General features: G+C 44.7%; 1 protein-coding gene across 1 annotated transcript in view; it reads left to right on the top strand.

The window, feature by feature from the left end:
- Positions 1-22,728, top strand: part of LOC135553214 (small G protein signaling modulator 2-like) — a 295,429-nt gene that overhangs the window by 226,172 nt on the left and 46,529 nt on the right. The window contains 6 exon segments of the mRNA XM_064985388.1: positions 3,412-3,479; positions 4,130-4,293; positions 6,525-6,687; positions 8,132-8,269; positions 21,327-21,495; positions 21,719-21,783. Coding sequence (XP_064841460.1) covers positions 3,412-3,479; positions 4,130-4,293; positions 6,525-6,687; positions 8,132-8,269; positions 21,327-21,495; positions 21,719-21,783 — 767 coding nt within the window.

The following is a 22,728-nucleotide window of genomic DNA, read 5'->3' as shown; positions in this document are numbered from 1 at the left end:
TCTAACCACTAGGCTACCTGCCTCTCTAACCACTAGGCTCCCTGCCTCCTCTAACCACTAGGCTACCTGCCTCTCTAACCAGATTCTACGCCACCTGGTAGGAGCGACCTGTCAGGTAGGACGTCAGCGTCGGAGATGCCCAACTCGGGAGGGTGGAGAGGAGGATCTGAGTTCGAAGGCAGCCGATAGGTCTAGAAGGATGAGAGCAGAGGAGAGAGAGTTAGCTTTAGCAGTGCGGATCCGTGATGCAGAGAAGACAGAGCTGGAAATGGTCTGGAGGAGAGAGGAGGGGATTAGGGTCGAGAGTTTTGGAAGAGGATTTCATCTGGAAGAAAGAAAGAGGTCAGAGAGGGTAGGGGCAGTGTGAGCAGAACCAGCGGTGGCTTTGACTTGTATGTCGTCGACCTTCTTTTCAAAATGGTTGACGAAGTCATCTGCAGAGAGGGGAGGAGGGGGGAGGGGGAGGGAGGATTAGCTACCTGCCTCTCTAACCACTAGGCTACCTGCCTCTAACCACTAGGCTACCTGCCTCCTCTAACCACTAGGCTCCCTGCCTCCTCTAACCACTAGGCTACCTGCCTCTAACCACTAGGCTACCTGCCTCTAACCACTAGGCTACCTGCCTCTAACCACTAGGCTACCTGCCTCTAACCACTAGGCTTCCTGCCTCTAACCACTAGGCTTCCTGCCTCTAACCACTAGGCTTCCTGAATGCAATCTAATAACATGTATATAGAGGAATGTATTGGTGACGACCAATGGAGAGGAGGAATAGGACCGGGACAGTAATAATATCAGTAATAACATGTATATAGAGGAATGTATTGGTGACGACCAATGGAGAGGAGGAATAGGACCGGGACAGTAATAATATCAGTAATAACATGTATATAGAGGAATGTATTGGTGATGACCAATGGAGAGGAGGAATAGGACCGGGACAGTAATAATATCAGTAATAACATTACAGGGAACAATACTGGCAAACTACTACTAACAGTAATAGTACACGCACACAAACACACGCACGCACACACACATGCACACACATGCAAGGGGATTGGAATGACAAGTGGACTACACGGCTCCAGAAATTAAGAGGCAGATGACTAAAAGTTATTGAAAAATAACACTCATGCTAATAGAAAAGTTTACACACAAACACAAACACGCACACAAACACCCACACAAACACCCACACACTCTGTGAACACACTGCCGTAAATCCTCCTCTGATTTGCACTGTAATTCAACCCAGTTTGAGACTGGGTTCTATTTATATGGAAGCAAGAGCGAACGTGCATCGGCATTCTTAGCCAATCAGAGGGTGCATGATCCGCTCATGTTCACAGTGTGGGGCGAGAGGGCACCAGCTGATTGGCTGAGACCCTCAGGCTGTGCTGATGGAGATAGTTGAGTGGCTCCAGCCGGACAGTGATACAAGAAGGAGGCTGGCTAAGAAGAATACAAACATGCACATACTGTAAAACAAAACAAATAAATCTAGTTGATTCAACTAAATATGTACGTTGAAAACATTGTATGTTAAATGCACTGTGTTTGTGGGTGTCCCTAAATACATTTTTGGCAAAGTTTTCTCAAGTTGGAGCTAAGATTTGGCTAGTGTCAGGACCCGGTTACGAACCTGGGTCTCCGGAGTGAGAAACAGTCACTTAACCAACTGACTGTGTTTGTGGGTTCAATTTTTGGCAAAGTTTTCTCAAGTTGGAGCTAAGATTTGGCTAGTACGAACCTGGGTCTCCGGAGTTGAAACAGTCACTTAACCAACTGAGCACGAATAGTCAGCAGAACCCAGAAGATGAGGCAGACACAGCAGTACTTAAGACGGTGTATTTAATAAAGTAAAAAGGAGAAGTCCTTAAATACAAAAAATGGCAAATACAAAAGGTGGTAGGAATAGCACAAAAAAGCCTCAAGAGATACTCAAAAACAAAAACAGAATTCCACAAGAGCATCCACCGGAATCGACAAGAATACACAGAACACTAGGGCTGGGTGCTAACATACAAACACAGAGCACAGAACTGAGGGAAACTAAGGGTTTAAATACAATCAGGGGAAACGAGGCACAGGTGCAAATAATAATGGGGAACAAGGGAAAAAACATAAGGTCAAAAAGCACAATGGGGGCATCTAGTGACCAAAACCCGGAACAACCCTTGCCAAATCCTGACAGCTAGCTAAGGTTTTTTAAGTTCAGGTAACACTGTCACTGAAAGGTTAAGTAAACTAAAGAAAGGCTACTAAATAATTATTAGTTGAATGAACAATATATATTTCTGACAGTACATAAACAAGGGAAAATGTGAAAAAATGTTCCGCAGCGCCCTCAGCAGGGGTAATTCTCTAGACATATTCATATATTTACCATATTTATCAGAAAAATATAGACTAACCCGAACCCTGGAGGACAGTGACCTGGAGAAGAGATGGGTACACAGTGGAAAGACATAGGGGCCCAGTCTCATGTCACCATCGTTTGAAGCATACTGGGACCAATGTGCAGCGTGACCACGTCTTTATTTAGTGAAACACACAAAACAATAACGGAAACCGTGACAACAATGGAGTGCTGACATTCAACTAGCCATAAACAATATCCCAAAAAAACACAGGTGGAACAAAGCTACCTAAATATGATCCCCAATTAGAGACGACGATTACCAGCTGCCTCGAATTGGGAATCATACAAAATCTTCAAACATAGAAAAACAAAACTAGAACCCCACATAGAAATAATAAACTAGACTAAACCCCCAGTCACGCCCTGACCTACTCTACCATAGAAAATAAGGGCTCTCTATGGTCAGGACGTGACAGTCCCAAATGGCTGGGACTATTCTATTCCCTATGTAGTGCACTACTTTTGACCAGAGCACATACAGCCAATTATTTATAAAGTGTGCTACGTTTGACCAGAGCCCTCAAAAGTAGTGCACTTTCGAAAAGGGTTCCATTTCGGATGCATCCATATTCACATGCTTGCTGTATATACATTGTGTATAATGTGTCGCCCCCTAACAACTACCAGTACACCCTGGATCAAGCTCTTACCCATGCCCAAATGGAGTGGGTTTTTGTTAGATTAGTCTACCTTTTCATAAAATGTAATCATTTAATTCACTCACTTTTCTCCCTCTCTCTCTCTCTTTCTCTCTCTCTCTCTCTCTCTCTCTCTCTCTCTCTCTCTCTCTCTCCTCTCTCTCTCTCTCTCTCTCTCTCTCTCTCTCTCTCTCTCTCTCTCTCTCTCTCTCTCTCTCTCTCTCTCTCTCTCTCTCTCTCTCTCTCTCTCTCTCTCTCTCTCTCTCTCTCTCTCTCTCTCTCTCTCTCTCTCTCTCTCTCTCTCTCTCTCTCTCTCTCTCTCTCTCTCTCTCTCTCTCTCTCTCTCAGTATCTATTGGGACTATGCGTTGACCGTGCCTTTGCGACAGGTCGTGTGCATTCACTGTCACCAGCGGCGTGAGTCTCACACACACACACACACACACACACACACACATAACCTGTTACAGTCATCACATATCCCCTACACATTTAACCAACCTATTACAGTCTATCTAACCAGGGCTTGTGATTTAACCAGGGTAGGGAACAGGATGCTATTTCAATAGGGAACAGGGTGCCATTTAACCAGGGCCCCCCTATAACCAGGGCCCTAGGGAACAGGGAGTGGCTATTTAACCAGGAACAGGATGCTATTTAACCAGGGCCCCATAGGGGAACAGGGTGCTATTTGGGATGCTGCCATTGGAGGGCTGTGTGTTTTATGACTGTGTCCATTAAGCTATAGATCAGTGGTTTTGAGGAAGGGTTCATTTCCTGGTTGCGGTTATTAAGTAAATGAGGGTTTAACAGGTCTGGGTGGAGGGCAGGAGGATATAGCTGCTCACTTCGCTGCTCACTTCGCCTCATTTATCTTAGCGACTCCCACCCCTTCACCCGCCCCCATTACCGCTCGTCTCAATTTCTGTCTCTATTTTCACACCCTTTCTTTCCATATCTACCTCTCTCTCTCTCCAACCTCCCCCTCTTTCTCTACCTCTCTCTACCTACTTCCGTCTCCCCTTCTCTCTCTCTCTCCCCATCCCCCTCCCTCTCTCCCCCAATAGCTGACTGTGGTGGGACGTTGGTGCTGGTTAATCAGGATGGTATCCAGCGCCCCCCCCTCCACTTCCCTCCCGGCGGCCACCTTTTGGCCTTTCTGTCCTGCCTGGAGACGGGCCTGCTTCCGCGCGGTCAGCTGGAGCCTCCACTCTGGAGCCAGAGAGGCAAGGTGTGTGCTATTAACCACTGGCCTCAGATCAGATCTAGTACAATATCATATAAACAGAGAGGTAAGGTAAGTAGTAAGTGCGTGTTACTAAGAACTGACCCCAGAACAGATACAACACCACTCTGGTCACAGAGAGGTAAAAGGCCATAATAATATTTACATTGACATTTTAGCAGACGCTATTATTAGTGTTAAGTGCCTTGCTCAAGGGCACATCGCCAGATTTTTCACCTAGTCGGCTCGGGGATTCGAACCAGCAACTTTTTGGTTACTGACCCAACCCTCTTAACAGCTAGGCTGCCTGCCACTCTATAATAATAATACATAGTACCAGTCAAAAGTTTAGACACACCTACTCATTCAAGGGTTTTTCTTTATTTTTACTATTTTCTACACTGTAGAATAATAGTGAAGACATCAAAACTATAAAATAACACATGGAATCATGTAGTAACCAAATCAAAATATATCTTTTTTTATATTTGAGATTCTTCAAAGTAGCCACCCTTTGCATTGATGACAGCTTTGCACACTCTTGGCATTCTCTCAACCAGCTTCACCTGGAATGCTTTTCCAATAGTCTTGAAGGAGTTCCCACATATGCTGAGCACTTGTTGGCTGCATTTCCTTCACTCTGCGGTCCAACTCATCCCAAACCATCTCAATTGGGTTGAGGTCAGGTGATTGTGGAGGCCAGGTCATCTGATGCAACACTCAATCACTCTCTTTTTTGGTCAAATAGCCCTTACACAGCCTGGAGGTGTGTTGGGTCATTGTCCTGTTGAAAAACAAATGATAGTGGGACTAAGTGCAAATCAGATGGGATGGCGTATTGCTGCAGAATGCTGTGGAAACCATGCTGGTTAAGCTGTGCCTTGAATTCTAAATAAATCACTGACAGTGTCACCAGTAAAGCACCCCCACACCATCACACCTCCTCCTCCATGCTTCACGGAGAGAACCACACATGCAGGGATCATCCAAAAATCTCAAATTTGGACCCATCAGACCAAAGGACAGATTTCCACAGGTCTAATGTCCATTACTCGTGTTTCTTGGTCCAAGCAAGTCTCTTATTCTTATTGGTGTCCTTTAGTAGTGGTTCTTTGTAGCAATTTGACCACGAAGGCCTGATTCACACAGTCTCCTCTGAACAGTTGATGTTGAGATGTGTCTGTTACTTGAACTCTGTGACCCATTTATTTGGTCTGCAATTTCTGAGTTTGGTAACTCTAATGAACTGATCCTCCGCAGCAGAGGTAACTCTAGGTCTTCCTGTGGCGGTCCTCATGAGAGCAAGTTTCCTCAGCGCTTGATGGTTTTTGCGACTGCACTTGAAGGAACTTTCAAAGTTCTTGACATTTTCCATATTGAGTGACCTTCATGTCTTAAAGTAATGATGGACTGTCATTTCTCTTTGCTTATTTGAGCTGTTCTTGCCATAATATGGTCTTGGTCTTTTACAAAATAGGACTATCTTCTGTGTTCCACCACTACTTAGTCACAACACATCTGATTGGCTCAAATAATTAAGAAGGAAATTCATTCCACAAATTAACTTTTAACAAGGCACACCTGTTAATTGAAATGCATTCCAGGTGACTCCCTCTTGAAGCTGGTTGAGAGAATGCCAAGAGTGTGCAAAGCTGTCATCAAGGAAAAGGGTGGCTACTTTGAATAATCATTTAACACTATTTTGGTTACTACATGATTCCATATCTGTTATTTCATAGTGTTGATGTCTTCAGTATTATTCTACAATGTAGAAAATAATACAAATTAAGAACAACCCTTGAATGAGTAGGTGTGTAGGTCCAAACTTTTGACTGGTACTATACATATATATTCCACTCAGCTTTTATCCAAAGCGACTTACAATCAGTCATGTTGCGTACACGATACGTAGGGGTGGTCCCAGGAATCAAATTCACTCCCTTTCTAACTGAGCTACCAGAACAACAGAACCGTAACTACAACAATCAACTATACATACATACATACTGTAAACTATAAATTGTTGCTGAATCCCGTGACAGTGTAAAACATGTGTGTGTCTGTGTGAGCATGCGCGCGTGTGTGTTTGTTTGTTTGCGTGCGTGTGTTTGTATGTGTGTGTGTGTGTGTGTGTGTGTGTATGCATTTATCTGTGTGTGTCTGTGTTTGCGTACGTGCATGCGCCTATATATGTGCTTGTGTGCATGTGTGTGTGCATGTGTGTGTGTTTATTCCAGGGTAAGGTGTTTCCTAAGCTAAGGAAGAGGACCAGCACTGCCAGGCTGGTAGATCAGGAGGGAGAGGAGCAGACTGCCAGGCTGGTAGATCAGGAGGGAGAGGAGCAGACAGCAGCTGACTATGTGTTCCGCATTGTCTACCCTGGACGCCACCACGACTCTAGTGAGTGACCCCCTCCTCCCAACACACACACACACACACACACACACACACACACACACACACACACACACACACACACACACACACACACACACACACACACACACACACACACACACACACACACACACACCCCATCCTTGGACATGCATGATAGACTTCACTGTAAAAGTTCTTCTTGTCCTCTCTGTCTGCTGTTGAGTGCGTCTCTTTGCATCTATGTTTATGTTTAGCAAACAGTAGGTATCGTTACGCAGCGAGAGAATGGACAGAGAGTTACAGGAGCTATCTATCCTGAGCGTTCTGGTTGTTTGAATTCACTATTTTCTTTGGTTTGTCTGTCTGCTGTAAACTGCAGAGACTGCAAGCGGTAGAGTCTGTACACGGTAGAGTCTGTACACGGTAGAGGCTGTAGATGGTAGAGGCTGTACACGGTAGAGGCTGTAGATGGTAGAGGCTGTAGATGGTAGAGGCTGTACACGGTAGAGGCTGTAGACGGTAGAGGCTGTACACGGTAGAGGCTGTAGACGGTAGAGACTGTAGACGGTAGAGGCTGTAGACGGTAGAGGCTGTACACGGTAGAGGCTGTACACGGTAGAGGCTGTACACGGTAGAGGCTATAGACGGTAGAGGCTGTAGACGGTAGAGACTGTAGACGGTAGAGGCTGTACACGGTAGAGCCTGTAAACGACAGAGACTGTAGACGGTAGAGCCTGTAGACGGTAGAGGCTGTAGACGGTAGAGGCTGTACATGGTAGAGGCTGTAGACGGTAGAGGCTGTACACGGTAGAGGATGTAAACAGTAGAGAATGTAAGGATCCCTCCAGACCTATAGGTGGCGCTGTTCTGTATGTATAACTGTGTTCCCTGTGTGTTTTATCCATGGACATTAAAACCAGTAGATGGTGATAGCGCGGACGTCATCCAGGTATTCCTATGGAAAACTCCAGATGGTGCATGAAGCCAGAAGTACTGAATGGCACCAGAAAAGTCGCTAAGGATCATGGTCGATGTAGTCGTTTTCATCCTGCCTGAGAGAGTCAACCTTAATGACTATGGAGCTTCCTCGTAGCCTGCCGGCCCGTGATTGGTCTGTGTCAGCACGTGGTCCTGTGTGACGACAAATGTAGTAGTCAGAATGGATCATTATTTAATGAAACATCTCAATTTGTAGCAAACTGTAAAATAATTAAATGTGGGGATTGAACTTCATCATAATAAACGTTCTGGCGATCGTGATTTACATTGGCTTTCTGGGGCAGACTTTACACAGTAACCGACCAGCAGAACTCGCGACTTCCCACTCCAGACCGTACACTGGGGGGGGGCATCGCCTGGTATATAGCAGTGACTGTAAACTACCACCACACCACCAGGCCTATAGATGGCGCTGTGCTATATGTTTAACTGTGTTATCTGTGTGTATTATTACCTGGTTATATAGCAGTGACTATAAACTACCACCACACCACGGGCAGCCGTGCTCCCTCGCTGGACGATGATGAAGAGGAAGAGGACAGACTCCAGGCTATGATCTCAATGATGTGTTGGCGGAACCTCACAGATCCTAATGTCATGAAAGGTTTTTATCCATCACCTGACCCCCCCCCCCCGGTCCATCCCTCCCCCATCCTACCCAGCATGCACCCCGTAACTCAAATCAAAAAAAACCTCTCCTTTAAACCTCTGTTGTGTGTCTTTGTCCCCATGGCTTATCCCAGCAGTGCAGAGTAGGTAGAATATGGTTGGAGAGCGGAGAGCTGTTGAGTTTCCTCTTGCTCTTTCATACAATGACAAAACTATTCCTTTTGGTGTAAAGTTCCCGTGAACAAATCAATACCAGAGATTTTTTTTTTTTTTTTTTTTAACAAAGAAAACTAATGCGTTTCCACTTGTCTTAAAATTCATTTACAGTCACTGTCAGACGTAGACATATTGTCTTTTGGGGCGTTGGGCTTTGCAGGCAGAAACTAAACACACATAATGGGTTTATAACGGCTTTTACAAGGACTCATAATAGACTGATAATGTGTTATAATAGTGACCTGACTGCACTGCTTCATAACAACAGGATGCTAGCTGCGTTGCCATGGTGAGAACTACATCTAGGTCAAGTGGCATGTCCCTGTGTGCAGAAGAGATAGAGGTACTGTGCAAAGAGAGAGAGAGATATAGGGAGGGAGAGAGCGAAAGAGAGAGAGAGAGAGAGAGAGGTAGAGAGAGAGAGGAAGAGAGATAGTTAGAGAGAGAGAGGTAGAGAGAGAGAGTTAGAGAGAGAAAGAGAGAGAGAGAGAGGTAGAGAGAGAGAGGAAGAGAGATAGGTAGAGAGAGAGAGAGAGAGAGGTAGAGAGTTAGAGAGAGAGAGAGAGAGAGAGAGAGAGACATAAAGCGAGTCTAATGTAACCGATTCACACTGTAGCCTAGCATTACCTGACCCCCACCTTTATTTACCATGTAGGAACCTTGAAACAAAAGGCTGCTTGTACTGCTGGGGAACCTAGAAATAGAATCTGTAGATCAGAACATAGAAATAGAATCTGTAGATCAGAACATAGAAATAGAATCTGTAGAGCAGAACATAGAAATATAATCTGTAGATCAGAACATAGAAATAGAATATGTAGATCAGAACATAGAATCTGTAGATCAGAACATAAAAATAGAATCTGTAGATCAGACCATAGAAATATAATCTGTAGATCAGAACATAGAAATATAATCTGTAGATCAGAACATAGAAATAGAATATGTAAATCAGAACATAGAAATAGAATCTGTAGATCAGACCATAGAAATAGAAAGGGCCTCCCCATTTAATGAATTGCCAGCCAGGGTGAAAGGCTCTAAGACCCTTCTATTGGTTGTATTTATTTTTGTCAAACTGACAGTAATATGTATAATATCTGTGGCTCAGTGCTCTACCAGCTGAGCCACAGAGGACTGGTGACTGACTGGCCACTGGTTTCAACAGTTTTCTCATTTTCAGAATGTGGTTTAATATAAGATACTGTAGCCTCTTCTCTTTCTCTCAGTTTGCTGTAATATGGACCTCTAGTCACCTTGGGTGACCCTGTAATGTTAGCAGCTTGCAGATACATCTCAGATGACTGTCCTCCCTCCCTGGTCCCTTTAGAGACTGTTATCTCTGATGATTGTCTTCCCTCCCTCACTAGTCCCTTTAGAGTCTGTTATCTCAGATGACTGTCCTCCCTCACTAATCCCTTTAGAGACTGTTATCTCTGATGACTGTCCTCCCTCCCTAGTCCCTTTGGAGACTGTTATCTCAGATGGCTGTCCTCCCTCCCTCCCTGGTCCCATTAGAGACTGTTATCTCTGATGACTGTCCTCCCTCCCTGGTCCCTTTAGAGTCTGTTATCTCAGATGACTGTCCTTCCTCCCTAGTCCCTTTAGAGACTGTTATCTCTGATGACTGTCCTCAATCCCTAGTCCCTTTAGAGACTGTTATCTCTGATGACTGTCCTCCCTCCCTCCCTGGTCCCATTAGAGACTGTTATCTCTGATGACTGTCCTCCCTCCCTGGTCCCTTTAGAGTCTGTTATCTCTGATGACTGTCCTCCCTCACTGGTCCTTTTAGAGACTGTTATCTGATATTCCCAACTACTGTGGTCCTCTCCTCTCAATAGAACAGTACCATGTTATTCCCTGTCACTGTGGTCCTCTCCTCTCAATGGAGCAGTACCATGTTATTCCCAGTTACTGTGGTCCTCTTCTCTCCTCTCAGTGGAGCAGTACCATGTTATTCCCAGTTACTGTAGTCCTCTCCTCTCAGTGGAGCAGTACCATGTTATTCCCAGTTACTGTGGTCCTCTCCTCTCAGTGGAGCAGTACCATGTTATTCCCTGTTACTGTGGTCCTCTCCTCTCAATAGATCAGTACCATGTTATTCCCAGTTACTGTGGTCCTCTTCTCTCCTCTCAGTGGAGCAGTACCATGTTATTCCCAGTTACTGTAGTCCTCTCCTCTCAGTGGAGCAGTACCATGTTATTCCCAGTTACTCCTCTCAGTGGAGCAGTACCATGTTATTCCCTGTTACTGTGGTCCTCTCCTCTCAGTGGAGCAGTACCATGTTATTCCCAGTTACTGTAGTCCTCTCCTCTCAGTGGAGCAGTACCATGTTATTCCCAGTCACTGTGGTCTTCTCCTCTCAATAGAACAGTACCATGTTATTCCCTGTCACTGTGGTCCTCTCCTCTCAATAGAACAGTACCATGTTATTCCCTGTCACTGTGGTCCTCTCCTCTCAATAGAACAGTACCATGTTATTCCCTGTCACTGTGGTCCTCTCCTCTCCTCTCAATAGAACAGTACCATGTTATTCCCTGTCACTGTGGTCCTCTCCTCTCAATAGAACAGTACCATGTTATTCCCAGTCACTGTGGTCCTCTCCTCTCAATAGAGCAGTACCATGTTATTCCCAGTCACTGTGGTCTTCTCCTCTTCTCTCAATAGAACAGTACCATGTTATTCCCTGTCACTGTGGTCCTCTCCTCTCAATAGAACAGTACCATGTTATTCCCTGTCACTGTGGTCTCCTCTCAATAGAACAGTACTATGTTATTCCCTGTCACTGTGGTCCTCTCCTCTCAATAGAACAGTACCATGTTATTCCCAGTCACTGTGGTCCTCTCCTCTCAATAGAGCAGTACCATGTTATTCCCAGTCACTGTGGTCTTCTCCTCTTCTCTCAATAGAACAGTACCATGTTATTCCCTGTCACTGTGGTCCTCTCCTCTCAATAGAACAGTACCATGTTATTCCCTGTCACTGTGGTCCTCTCCTCTCAATAGAACAGTACCATGTTATTCCCAGTTACTGTGGTCCTCTCCTCTCAATAGAGCAGTACCATGTTATTCCCAGTCACTGTGGTCTTCTCCTCTTCTCTCAATAGAACAGTACCATGTTATTCCCTGTCACTGTGGTCCTCTCCTCTCAATAGAACAGTACCATGTTATTCCCTGTCACTGTGGTCCTCTCCTCTCAATAGAACAGTACCATGTTATTCCCTGTCACTGTGGTCCTCTCCTCTCAATAGAACAGTACCATGTTATTCCCTGTCACTGTGGTCCTCTCCTCTCAATAGAACAGTACCATGTTATTCCCTGTCACTGTGGTCCTCTCCTCTCAGCGCTGTTGGGTCTGGGTTTTGGGGCACAAAGAAATGCTTTGATAATTTGCTCTGTTGTTTTTCCTTTTTTGCACCTGTTGTTGGTTTGGTTTTCTTAACCCTTCTGTCTTCTTGTTTCGTTTTTGTTTTGGCTCCATTGTCTTCATTCACGTTCACTGCAACATGCCTGACCTGTTTGCATGTGAGATATGCAGCAACCAGTTTAATTTTGTTTTTAAAGAAGGTGTGTTGTTTGTTTCTACTGGTAGGAATACCCCCCCGCCCTCTCTATTACTCACTCTATATATATATACTGTATCTCTATGTCTCTCTCTCTATATATATATATATATATATATATATCTACAGTGCCTTGCGAAAGTATTCGGCCCCCTTGAACTTGGCGACCTTTTGCCACATTTCAGGCTTCAAACATAAAGATATAAAACTGTATTTTTTTGTGAAGAATCAACAAGTGGGACACAATCATGAAGTGGAACGACATTTATTGGATATTTCAAACTTTTTTAACAAATCAAAAACTGAAAAATTGGGCGTGCAAAATTATTCAGCCCCCTTAAGTTAATACTTTGTAGCGCCACCTTTTGCTGCGATTATAGCTGTAAGTCGTTTGGGGTATGTCTCTATCAGTTTTGCACATCGAGAGACTGACATTTTCTCCCATTCCTCCTTGCAAAACAGCTTGAGCTCAGTGAGGTTGGATGGAGAGCATTTGTGAACAGCAGTTTTCAGTTCTTTCCACAGATTCTCGATTGGATTCAGGTCTGGACTTTGACTTGGCCATTCTAACACCTGGATATGTTTATTTTTGAACCATTCCTTTGTAGATTTTGCTTTATGTTTTGGATCATTGTCTTGTTGGAAGACAAATCTCCGTCCCAGTCTCAGGTCTGTTGCAGACTCCATCAGGTTTTCTTCCAGAATGGTCCTGTATTTGGCTCCATCCATCTTCCCATCAATTTTAACCATCTTCCCTGTCCCTGCTGAAGAAAAGCAGGCCCAAACCATGATGCTGCCACCACCATGTTTGACAGTGGGGATGGTGTGGTCAGGGTGATGAGCTGTGTTACTTTTACGCCAAACATAACGTTTTGCATTGTTGCCAAAAAGTTCAATTTTGGTTTCATCTGACCAGAGCACCTTCTTCCACATGTTTGGTGTGTCTCCCAGGTGGCTTGTGGCAACCTTTAAACAACACTTTTTATGGATATCTTTAAGAAATGTCTTTCTTCTTGCCACTCCCATAAAGGCCAGATTTGTGCAATATACGACTGATTGTTGTTCTATGGACAGAGTCTCCCACCTCAGCTGTAGATCTCTGCAGTTCATCCAGAGTGATCATGGGCCTCTTGGCTGAATCTCTGATCAGTCTTCTCCTTGTATGAGCTGAAAGTTTAGAGGGACGGCCAGGTCTTGGTAGATTTGCAGTGGTCTGATACTCCTTCCATTTCAATATTATCGCTTGCACAGTGCTCCTTGGGATGTTTAAAGTTTGGAAAATCTTTTTGTATCTAAATCCGGCTTTAAACTTCTTCACAACAGTATCTCGGACCTGCCTGGTGTGTTCCTTGTTCTTCATGATGCTCTCTGCTCTTTTAACGGACCTCTGATACTATCACAGTGCAGGTGCATTTATACGGAGACTTGATTACACACAGGTGGATTGTATTTATCATCATTAGTCATTTAGGTCAACATTGGATCATTCAGAGATCCTCACTGAACTTCTGGAGAGAGTTTGCTGCACTGAAAGTAAAAGGGCTGAATAATTTTGCACGCCCAATTTTTCAGTTTTTGATTTGTTAAAAAAGTTTGAAATATCCAATAAATGTCGTTCCACTTCATGATTGTGTCCCACTTGTTGTTGATTCTTCACAAAAATTACAGTTTTATATCTTTATGTTTGAAGCCTGAAATGTGGCAAAAGGTCGCAAAGTTCAAGGGGGCCGAATACTTTCGCAAGGCACTGTATATATATATATATATATACACTGCTCAAAAAATAAAGGGAACACTAAAATAACACATCCTAGATCTGAATAAATGAAATATTCTTATTAAATGCTTTTTTCTTTACATAGTTGAATGTGCTGACAACAAAATCACACAAAAATGATCAATGGAAATCAAATTTATCAACCCATGGAGGTCTGGATTTGGAGTCATACTCAAAATGAAAGTGGAAAACCACACTACAGGCTGATCCAACTTTGATGTAATGTCCTTAAAACAAGTTAAAAATGAAGCTCAGTGGTGTGTGTGGTTTCCACGTGCCTGTATGTCCTCCCTACAACGCCTGGGCATGCTCCTGATGAGGTGGCGGATGGTCTCCTGAGGGATCTCCTCCCAGACCTGGACTAAACATCCACCATCTCCTGGACAGTCTGTGGTGCAACGTGGCGTTGATGGATGGAGCGAGACATGATGTCCCAGATGTGCTCAATTGGATTCAGGTCTGGGGAACGGGCGGGCCAGTCCATAGCATCAATGCCTTCCTCTTGCAGGAACTGCTGACACACTCCAGCCACATGAGGTCAAGCATTGTCTTGCATTAGGAGGAACCCAGGGCCAACCGCACCAGCATATGGTCTCACAAGGGGTCATCTCTCATCTCGGTACCTAATGGCAGTCAGGCTACCTCTGGCGAGCACATGGAGGGCTGTGCGGCCCCCCAAAGAAATGCCACCCCACACCATGACTGACCCACCGCCAAACCGGTCATGCTGGAGGATGTTGCAGGCAGCAGAACGTTCTCCACGGCGTCTCCAGACTCTGTCACGTCTGTCACAGGTGCTCAGTGTGAACCTGCTTTCATCTGTGAAGAGCACAGGGCGCCAGTGGCGAATTTGCCAATCTTGGTGTTCTCTGGCATATGCCAAATGTCCTGCACGTTGTTGAGCTGTAAGCACAACCCCCACCTGTGGACGTTGGGCCCTCATACCACCCTCATGGAGTCTGTTTCTGACCGTTTGAGCAGACACATGCTCATTTGTGGCCTGCTGGGGGTCATTTTGCAGGGCTCTGGCAGTGCTCCTCCTGCTCCTCCTTGCACAAAGGCGGAGGTAGCGGTCCTGCTGCTGGGTTGTTGCCCTCCTACGGCCTCCTCCACATCTCCTGATGTACTGGCCTGTCTCCTGGTAGCGCCTCCATGCTCTGGACACTACACTGACAGACACAGCAAACCTTCTTGCCACAGCTCGCATTGATGTACCATCCTGGATGAGCTGCACTACCTGAGCCACTTGCGTGGGTTGTAGACTCCGTCTCATGCTACCACTAGAGTGAAAGCACCGACAGCATTCAAAAGTGACCAAAACATCAGCCAGGAAGCATAGGAACTGAGAAGTGGTCTGTGGTTACCACCTGCAGAACCACTCCTTAATTGGGGGTGTCTTGCTAATTGCCTATAATTTCCACCTGTTGTCTATTCCATTTGCACAACAGCATGTGAAATGTATTTTCAATCAGTGTTGTTTCCTGAGTGGACAGTTTGATTTCACAGAAGTGTGATTGACTTGGAGTTACATTGTGTTGTTGAAGTGTTCCCTTTATTTTTTTGAGCAGTGTATATATACAGTTGAAGTCCGAAGTGTACATACACCTTAGCCAAATGCATTTCAACTCTGTTTTTCACAATTCCTGACATTTAATCCTAGTAAACATTCCCTGTCTTAGGACAGTTAGGATCACCACTATATTTTAAGAATGTGAAATGTCAGAATAATAGTACACAGAAAGATTTATTTCAGCTTTTAATTTTTTCTTCACATTCCCAGTGGGTCAGAAGTTTACATACATTCAATTAGTATTTGATAGCATTGGCTTTAAATTGTTTAACTTGGGTCAAACGTTTCGGGTAGCCTTCCACAAGCTTCCCACAATAAGTTGGGTGAATTTTGGCCCATTCCTCCTGACAGAGCTGGTGTAACTGAGTCAGGTTTGTAGGCCTCCTTGCTCGCACACACTTTTTCAGTTCTGCCCACAAATTGTCTATAGGATTGAGGTCAGGGCTTTGTGATGACCACTCCAATACCTTGATTTTGTTGTCCTTAAACCATTTTGCCACAACTTTGGAAGTTTGCTTGGGGTCATTGTCCATTTGGAAGACCCAATTGCGACCAAGCTTTAACTTCCTGACTGATGTCTTGAGATGTTGCTTCAAAATATCCACATAATTTTCCTACCTCACTAAGCCTTCTATTTTGTGAAGTGCACCAGTCCCTCCTTCAGCAAAGCACCCCCACAACATGATGCTGCCACCCCCGTGCTTCACGGTTGGGATGGTGTTCTTCAGCTTGCAAGCCGCCGCCTTTCTCCTCCAAAAATAACGATGGTCATTATGGCCAAATAGTTCTATTTTTGTTTCATCAGACCAGAGGACATTTCTCCAAAAAGTACGATCTTTGTCCCCATGTGCAGTTGCAAACCGTAGTCTGGCTTTTTTATGGCGGTTTTGGAGCAGTGGCTTCTTCCTTGCTGAGCAGCCTTTCAAGTTATGTTAATATAGGACTAATTTTATTGTTGATATAGATACTTTTGTACCTGTTTCCTCCAGCATCTTCACAAGGTCCTTTGCTGTTGTTCTGTGATTGATTTGCACTTTTCGCACAAAAGTACGTTCATCTCTAGGAGACAGAATGCTCCTCCTTCCTGAGCGGTATGATGGCTGCGTGGTCCCATGGTGTTTATATGATGAACGTGGCACCTTCAGGAGTTTTAAAATTGCTCCCAAGAATGAACCAGACATGTGGAGGACTACAATTTTTTTTGAGGTCTTGGCTGATTTCTTTTGATTTTCCCATGATGTCAAGAAAAGAGGCACTGAGTTTGAAGGTAGGCCTTGAAATACATCCACAGGTACACCTCCAATTGACTCAAATGATGTCACTTAGCATATCAGAAGATTCTAAAGCCATGACATAATTTTCTGGAATTTTCCAAGCTATTTAAAGGCACAGTCAACTTAGTATATGTAAACTTCCGACCCCCTGGAATTGTGATACAGTGAATTATAAGTGAAATGAGATGTCCTAACCGACTTGCCAAAATGTATAGTTTGTTTACAAGAAATGTGTGGAGTGGTTGAAAAATGAGTTTTATTGACTCTGACCTAAGTGTATGTAAACTTCCGACTTCAACTCTCTATATATTTTTGATTGATATCTTTGCTCTGATTTAGTTCTTCCTCTTCCTCTGTTCGTCGTTTTTTCTGCAATGCTGTTCACTGTAATTCTTCACTTACCCCCGTCGTCCCCTCGTCCCTTCCATTGTGACGACTAGGTCCTGTGGGGTTCCGCAGTAGTAGAGACATGGACAACACTATGGTTCCTACCCTGTTACAGTATTGTTATGTCAACACGTGGGAGTGTAAAAACCCTAAAAATCACTTCCTGTTGAACTTTGAACTCGCATAGCCCAACAAAATACATTTTCTAGGGAGTCCGAATGCGGGGTCTCCTATTCCAGGCAGCATTTTATGTTTGGTTATGTTTTATCGTTTTGATTTCTGGTTTCTTTTTGCTGAACAACCAAAGAACAGCTACTCATATTTATAACAGGTAATCTGCTCCACCCTGAAGAATTAAGGTGAAGAGCATTTTTTTGATGTTGATGTTTTTATGATTCTTTCTTTTATATTTTTGGTAAACCCTTAATGGACATTTAGTTGTTTTTCTTTTTGCTCCTGTTTTGACATTTGGCTTGTTTTTTTGTCGTCACGTACTGCTTTATGCTTCCTGCCTGAGAACCCCGCTGCCCTGTCTCTCTCCTCATGTCCTCTCCTCCCCCTTTCCCCCTCTCTCCTCATGTCCTCTCCTCCCCCTCTCCCCCTCTCTCCTCATGTCCTCTCCTCCCCCTCTCCCCCTCTCTCCTCATGTCCTCCTCCCCCCTCCCCCTCTCTCCTCTCCTCCCCCTCCTCCCCCTCTCCCCCTCTCTCCTCATGTCCTCTCCTCCCCCTCTCTCCTCTCCTCTCCTCTCCTAATGTCACTTTTGGTCTTTTTTTTTGTAGAGACAGTTTGTGCTCTGTGTCTTCTCTCTGACTGGGCTCTATAAGCATGCCTTCCCAGCATCCTCTCTGCCTGGCCTAATCCCCCAGCATGCTCTGATCTGTCTGCTCACTTCCTTCCTTCGATTTGCTTCCAAAACTCTCGCTTCCCAAAACTTCTTCTTATTCAATTCCACATTTTTGTTTATTCTCAATATAATGTTTTTGTGTTTTATGATGCTTGTCTGACTCACTTATGGATAACCATATACATACAGAGCCTTCAGGAAGTATTCACACCCCATGACTGTTTCCACATTTTGTTGTCTTGCAGCCTGAATTTAAAATGGATTACATGGAGATTTTGTGTCACTGGCCGACACACAATACCCCCAAAATGTCAAAGTGGAATTATGTTTTCACAAATGTTTACAAATTAATAAAAATGTAAATCTGAAATGTAAAGTATTCAAACCCTTTGTTATGGCGATGCCTAAATAAACATTTTTCTTAACTAGTCACATAATAAGTTGCATGGACTCACTCTGTATACAATAATTAACGTGATTTTGGAATGACTACCTCATAGTCATGCCTCCACTCGTGGCGGCAGGGTAGCCTAGTGGTTAGAGCGTTTGGACTAGTAACCGGAAGGTTGCAAGTTCAAACCCCCGAGCTGACAAGGTACAAATCTGTCGTTCTTCCCCTGAACAGGCAGTTAGGCTGTTATTGAAAATCAGAATTTGTTCTTAACTGACTTGCCTCGTAAAATAAAGGTAAACAAAAAAATGTCTGTACCCCACACAAACAATTCTCTCTAAAGTCCCTCAAGCAACCAGAGAGACCACTGATCAAAGGGCACCTGTTCGTAGATGTATACAAATAAGACATTGAATATGACTTTGATCACGGGGAAGTTATTAATTACACAGTTGCTATAAAAATAAAGGCGTCCTTCCTAACTCAGTTGCCAGAGAGGAAGGAAACTGCCCAGGGATTTCTGACTTAAAAACAGTTATTGAGTTTAATGGCTTTGATAGGAAAAAACTGAGGATGGATCGACAATGTTGTAGTTACTCCACAATACTCCACTAAATGAAAAGAAAACCTGTACAAAATGAAAATTATCCAAAACATGCATCCTGTTTACAACAGTAAATCTGTGAAAAATTAACTTCTTGTCCTGAATACAAAGCGTTATATTTGGGGCAAATCCAACACACTGACACAACACGTCACCTTTCATAAGGACAATTACCTAAAACACAAAGCCAAATATACACTTGAGTTTCTTACCAAGACGACATTGAATGTTACTGAGTTTGGACTTAAATCGAAAATATATGGCAACACTTGGCTGTCTAGCAATGAACAACGAACAACTTGACAGTGTTTGAATAATTCGAAAAATGTGCAAAAATTGTACAATCCAGGTGTGCAAAGCTCTTAGAGACTTACCCAGAAAGACTCACAGCTATAATCGCTGCCAAAGGTGATTCTAACATATATTGACTTATGTAAATGAACCATTTCTGTATTTAATATTGAATACATTTGCAAAAAATTTTACAAAAATACAACATGTTTTCATTTTGTCACTATGGGATATTGTTTGTAGATGTGTGAGAGAACCTCAATTTGATCCATTTTTAATTCAGGCTGTAATACAACGAAGTGGGGAATAAGTCACAGGGAAGGAGTAGCCTAGTGGTTAGTAGCCTAGTGGTAGCCTAGTGGTTAGAGCATTGGACTAGTAACCGAAAGGTTGCAAGTTCAAACCCCCGAGCTGACAAGGTACAAAATCTGTCGTTCTTCCAGGCCTGAACAGGCAGTTAACCCACTGTTCCTAGGCCGCCATTGAAAATAAGAATTTGTTCTTAACTGACTTGCCTGGTTAAATAAAGGTAAAATAAATTTAAAAAAGAATACTTTCTGAAGGCTCTGTAAATGTATACCTCATACATCTATGTGAGCTAAATTAAATATATAATATTTAAAAGAGTCATTTGAATCTGAAATTCGAGAAAGAGAGTAATCTCTCGCGTACCTGAATAGATGTCTTGGTTGAGCTAGAGCCTCTGGGAAACAGATGATGTCATTCTAGCCAGACAAGAGATCTTGTTTTATTTAGCCAATAAGGAAACCAATGACATGTTCTGGACGCAGCCAACAGGTTAGTTTACAGCCTAGTCTCAGAGCACCTAAAGAGTGATTCTCTGTCCCTCATCATTTTATCTATTTCCCTTGCTGTTGTCTTCCCCCTTGTTCCATCATTTTCTCTCTCTCTCTCATCCCTCACGCTCTCCCTTCTCTCCCTATCTCTCTCTCATTCACCTCTCCATCCCCCTCTCCCTCCCTCCATCCCTCTCTCTTCCCCTCCCTTTCTTTCTCTCCACCTCTATCCCTCTCTCTCCCCCTTTCCTTTCCCCCTTCTCCATCCTTCTCTCACCCCACTCTAACCCTCCCTCTCTCCATCCCTCTCTCTCCCTCCCCCTCCCCCTTCCCTCTCTCTTCATTCTTCTCTCACCCCCCTCTCCATCCCCTCTCTCTCATCCCTCTTTCTCACCCTCTCTCTCCATCCCTCTTTCTCAACCTCTCTCTCCATCCCTCTTTCTCAACCTCTCTCTCCATCCCTCTTTCTCAACCTCTCTCTCCATCCCTCTTTCTCACCCTCTCTCTCCATCCCTCTTTCTCAACATCTCTCTCCATCCCTCTTTCTCACCCTCTCTCTCCATCCCTATCTCACCCCCCTATCCATCCCTCTTTCTCACCCTCTCTCTCCATCCCTATTTCTCACCCTCTCCATCCCTCTCTCTCCATCCCTCGTTCTCACCCTCTTATCCCTCTCCATCCATCCCTCTCTCTTACCCTCTCCATCCCTCTCTCTCCATCCCTCTCTTTCCATCCCTCTCTCTTACACTCTCCATCCATCCCTCTCTCTCCATCCCTCTCTCTCCATCCCTCTCTCTCACCCTCTCCATCCCTCTCTATACATCCCTCTCTCTCCATCGCCTCTCTCTCCATCCCCTCTCTTTCCATCCCTCTCTCTCCAACCCTCTCTCTCCATCCCTATCTCACCCCCCTCTCCATCCCTCTTTCTCACCCTCTCTCTCCATCCCTATTTCTCACCCTCTCCATCCCTCTCTCTCCATCCCTCGTTCTCACCCTCTTATCCCTCTCCATCCATCCCTCTCTCTTACCCTCTCCATCCCTCTCTCTCCATCCCTCTCTTTCCATCCCTCTCTCTTACACTCTCCATCCATCCCTCTCTCTCCATCCCTCTCTCTACATCCCTCTCTCTCCAACCCTCTCTCTCCAACCCTCTCTCTCACCCTCTCCATCCCTCTCTCTCATCCCTCTTTCTCACTCTCTCCATCACCCTCTCTTTTCCATCCCTCTCTCTCACCCTCTCCATCCCTCTCTCTCCATCCCCCTCTCTCCATCTGTCTCGCTCACTCTCTCCATCCCTCTCTCTCCATCCCTCTCTCTCCATCCCTCCTCACCCTCCAGACCATGGGGAGATGATGGACATTCAGGGAGCCTATATGGGAGGCAGCCCGTCGTCATGGCAGCAGGGAGCAGAGTGCACCAGTCACATGTCGTCCTGTCTGCCTTGCTCCGCAGGGGACAGTAACGTCTCCTTGGACTACCCAGCAGGCTGCACCTGCATCCACGACCGGTGAGAATACACACACACACACACACACACACACACACACACACACACACACACACACACACACACACACACACACACACACACACACACACACACACACACACACACACACACACACACACACACACACACACACTCCTGCAGAGAATGGATCACATCATTAATTGATAACCTGAAATCATTCTATCACAATCTCCCCAATGTATGTGTGTCCTGTCTCCAGGAGCCCACTGAAGATGCTGTGCCAGAATATGAAAAGGCAGATTGTCTCCAGGGCCTTCTACGGATGTAAGTCTGTGTTCTCTCTCTCAGAGTTGTTTGTTTCTCAGTTACTATGGTGGAAAGGAAGAGACCAGTTCCCATGGTGTAAAGGAAGAGACCAGTTCCTATAGGCGTAAAGGAAGAGACCAGTTCCTATAGGCGTAAAGGAAGAGACCAGTTCCTATAGGCGTAAAGGAAGAGACCAGTTCCTATAGGCGTAAAGGAAGAGACCAGCTCCTATAGGTGTAAAGGAAGAGACCAGTTCCTATAGGCGTAAAGGAAGAGACCAGTTCCTATAGGCGTAAAGGAAGAGACCAGTTCCTATAGGCGTAAAGGAAGAGACCAGTTCCTATAGGTGTAAAGGAAGAGACCAGTTCCTATAGGTGTAAAGGAAGAGACCAGTTCCTATAGGTGTAAAGGAAGAGACCAGTTCCTATGGCGTAAAGGAAGAGACCAGTTCCCATGGTATAAAGGAAGAGACCAGTTCCCATAGGCGTAAAGGAAGAGACCAGTTACTATAGGTGTAAAGGAAGAGACCAGTTCCCATGGTATAAAGGAAGAGACCAGTTCCTATAGGTGTAAAGGAAGAGACCAGTTCCTACAGGCGTAAAGGAAAAGACCAGTTCCCATGGTGTAAAGGAAGAGACCACTTCCTATAGGTGTAAAGGAAGAGACCAGTTCCCATAGGCGTAAAGGAAGAGACCAGTTCCCATGGTGTAAAGGAAGAGACCAGTTCCTATAGGCGTAAAGGAAGAGACCAGTTCCCATGTTGTAAAGGAAGAGACCAGTTCCTATAGGCGTAAAGGAAGAAACCAGTTCCTATAGGTGTAAAGGAAGAGACCAGTTCCCATGGCGTAAAGGAAGAAACCAGTTCCTATAGGCGTAAAGGAAGAGACCAGTTCCCATGGTGTAAAGGAAGAGACCAGTTCCCATGGTGTAAAGGAAGAGACCAATTCCCATGGTGTAAAGGAA

The sequence above is a fragment of the Oncorhynchus masou genome, chromosome 13 (assembly GCF_036934945.1).
Source record: "Oncorhynchus masou masou isolate Uvic2021 chromosome 13, UVic_Omas_1.1, whole genome shotgun sequence".
In the NCBI taxonomy this organism is placed as follows: Eukaryota; Metazoa; Chordata; class Actinopteri; order Salmoniformes; family Salmonidae; genus Oncorhynchus; species Oncorhynchus masou.
This window is presented reverse-complemented; position numbering and strand designations above follow the sequence as displayed.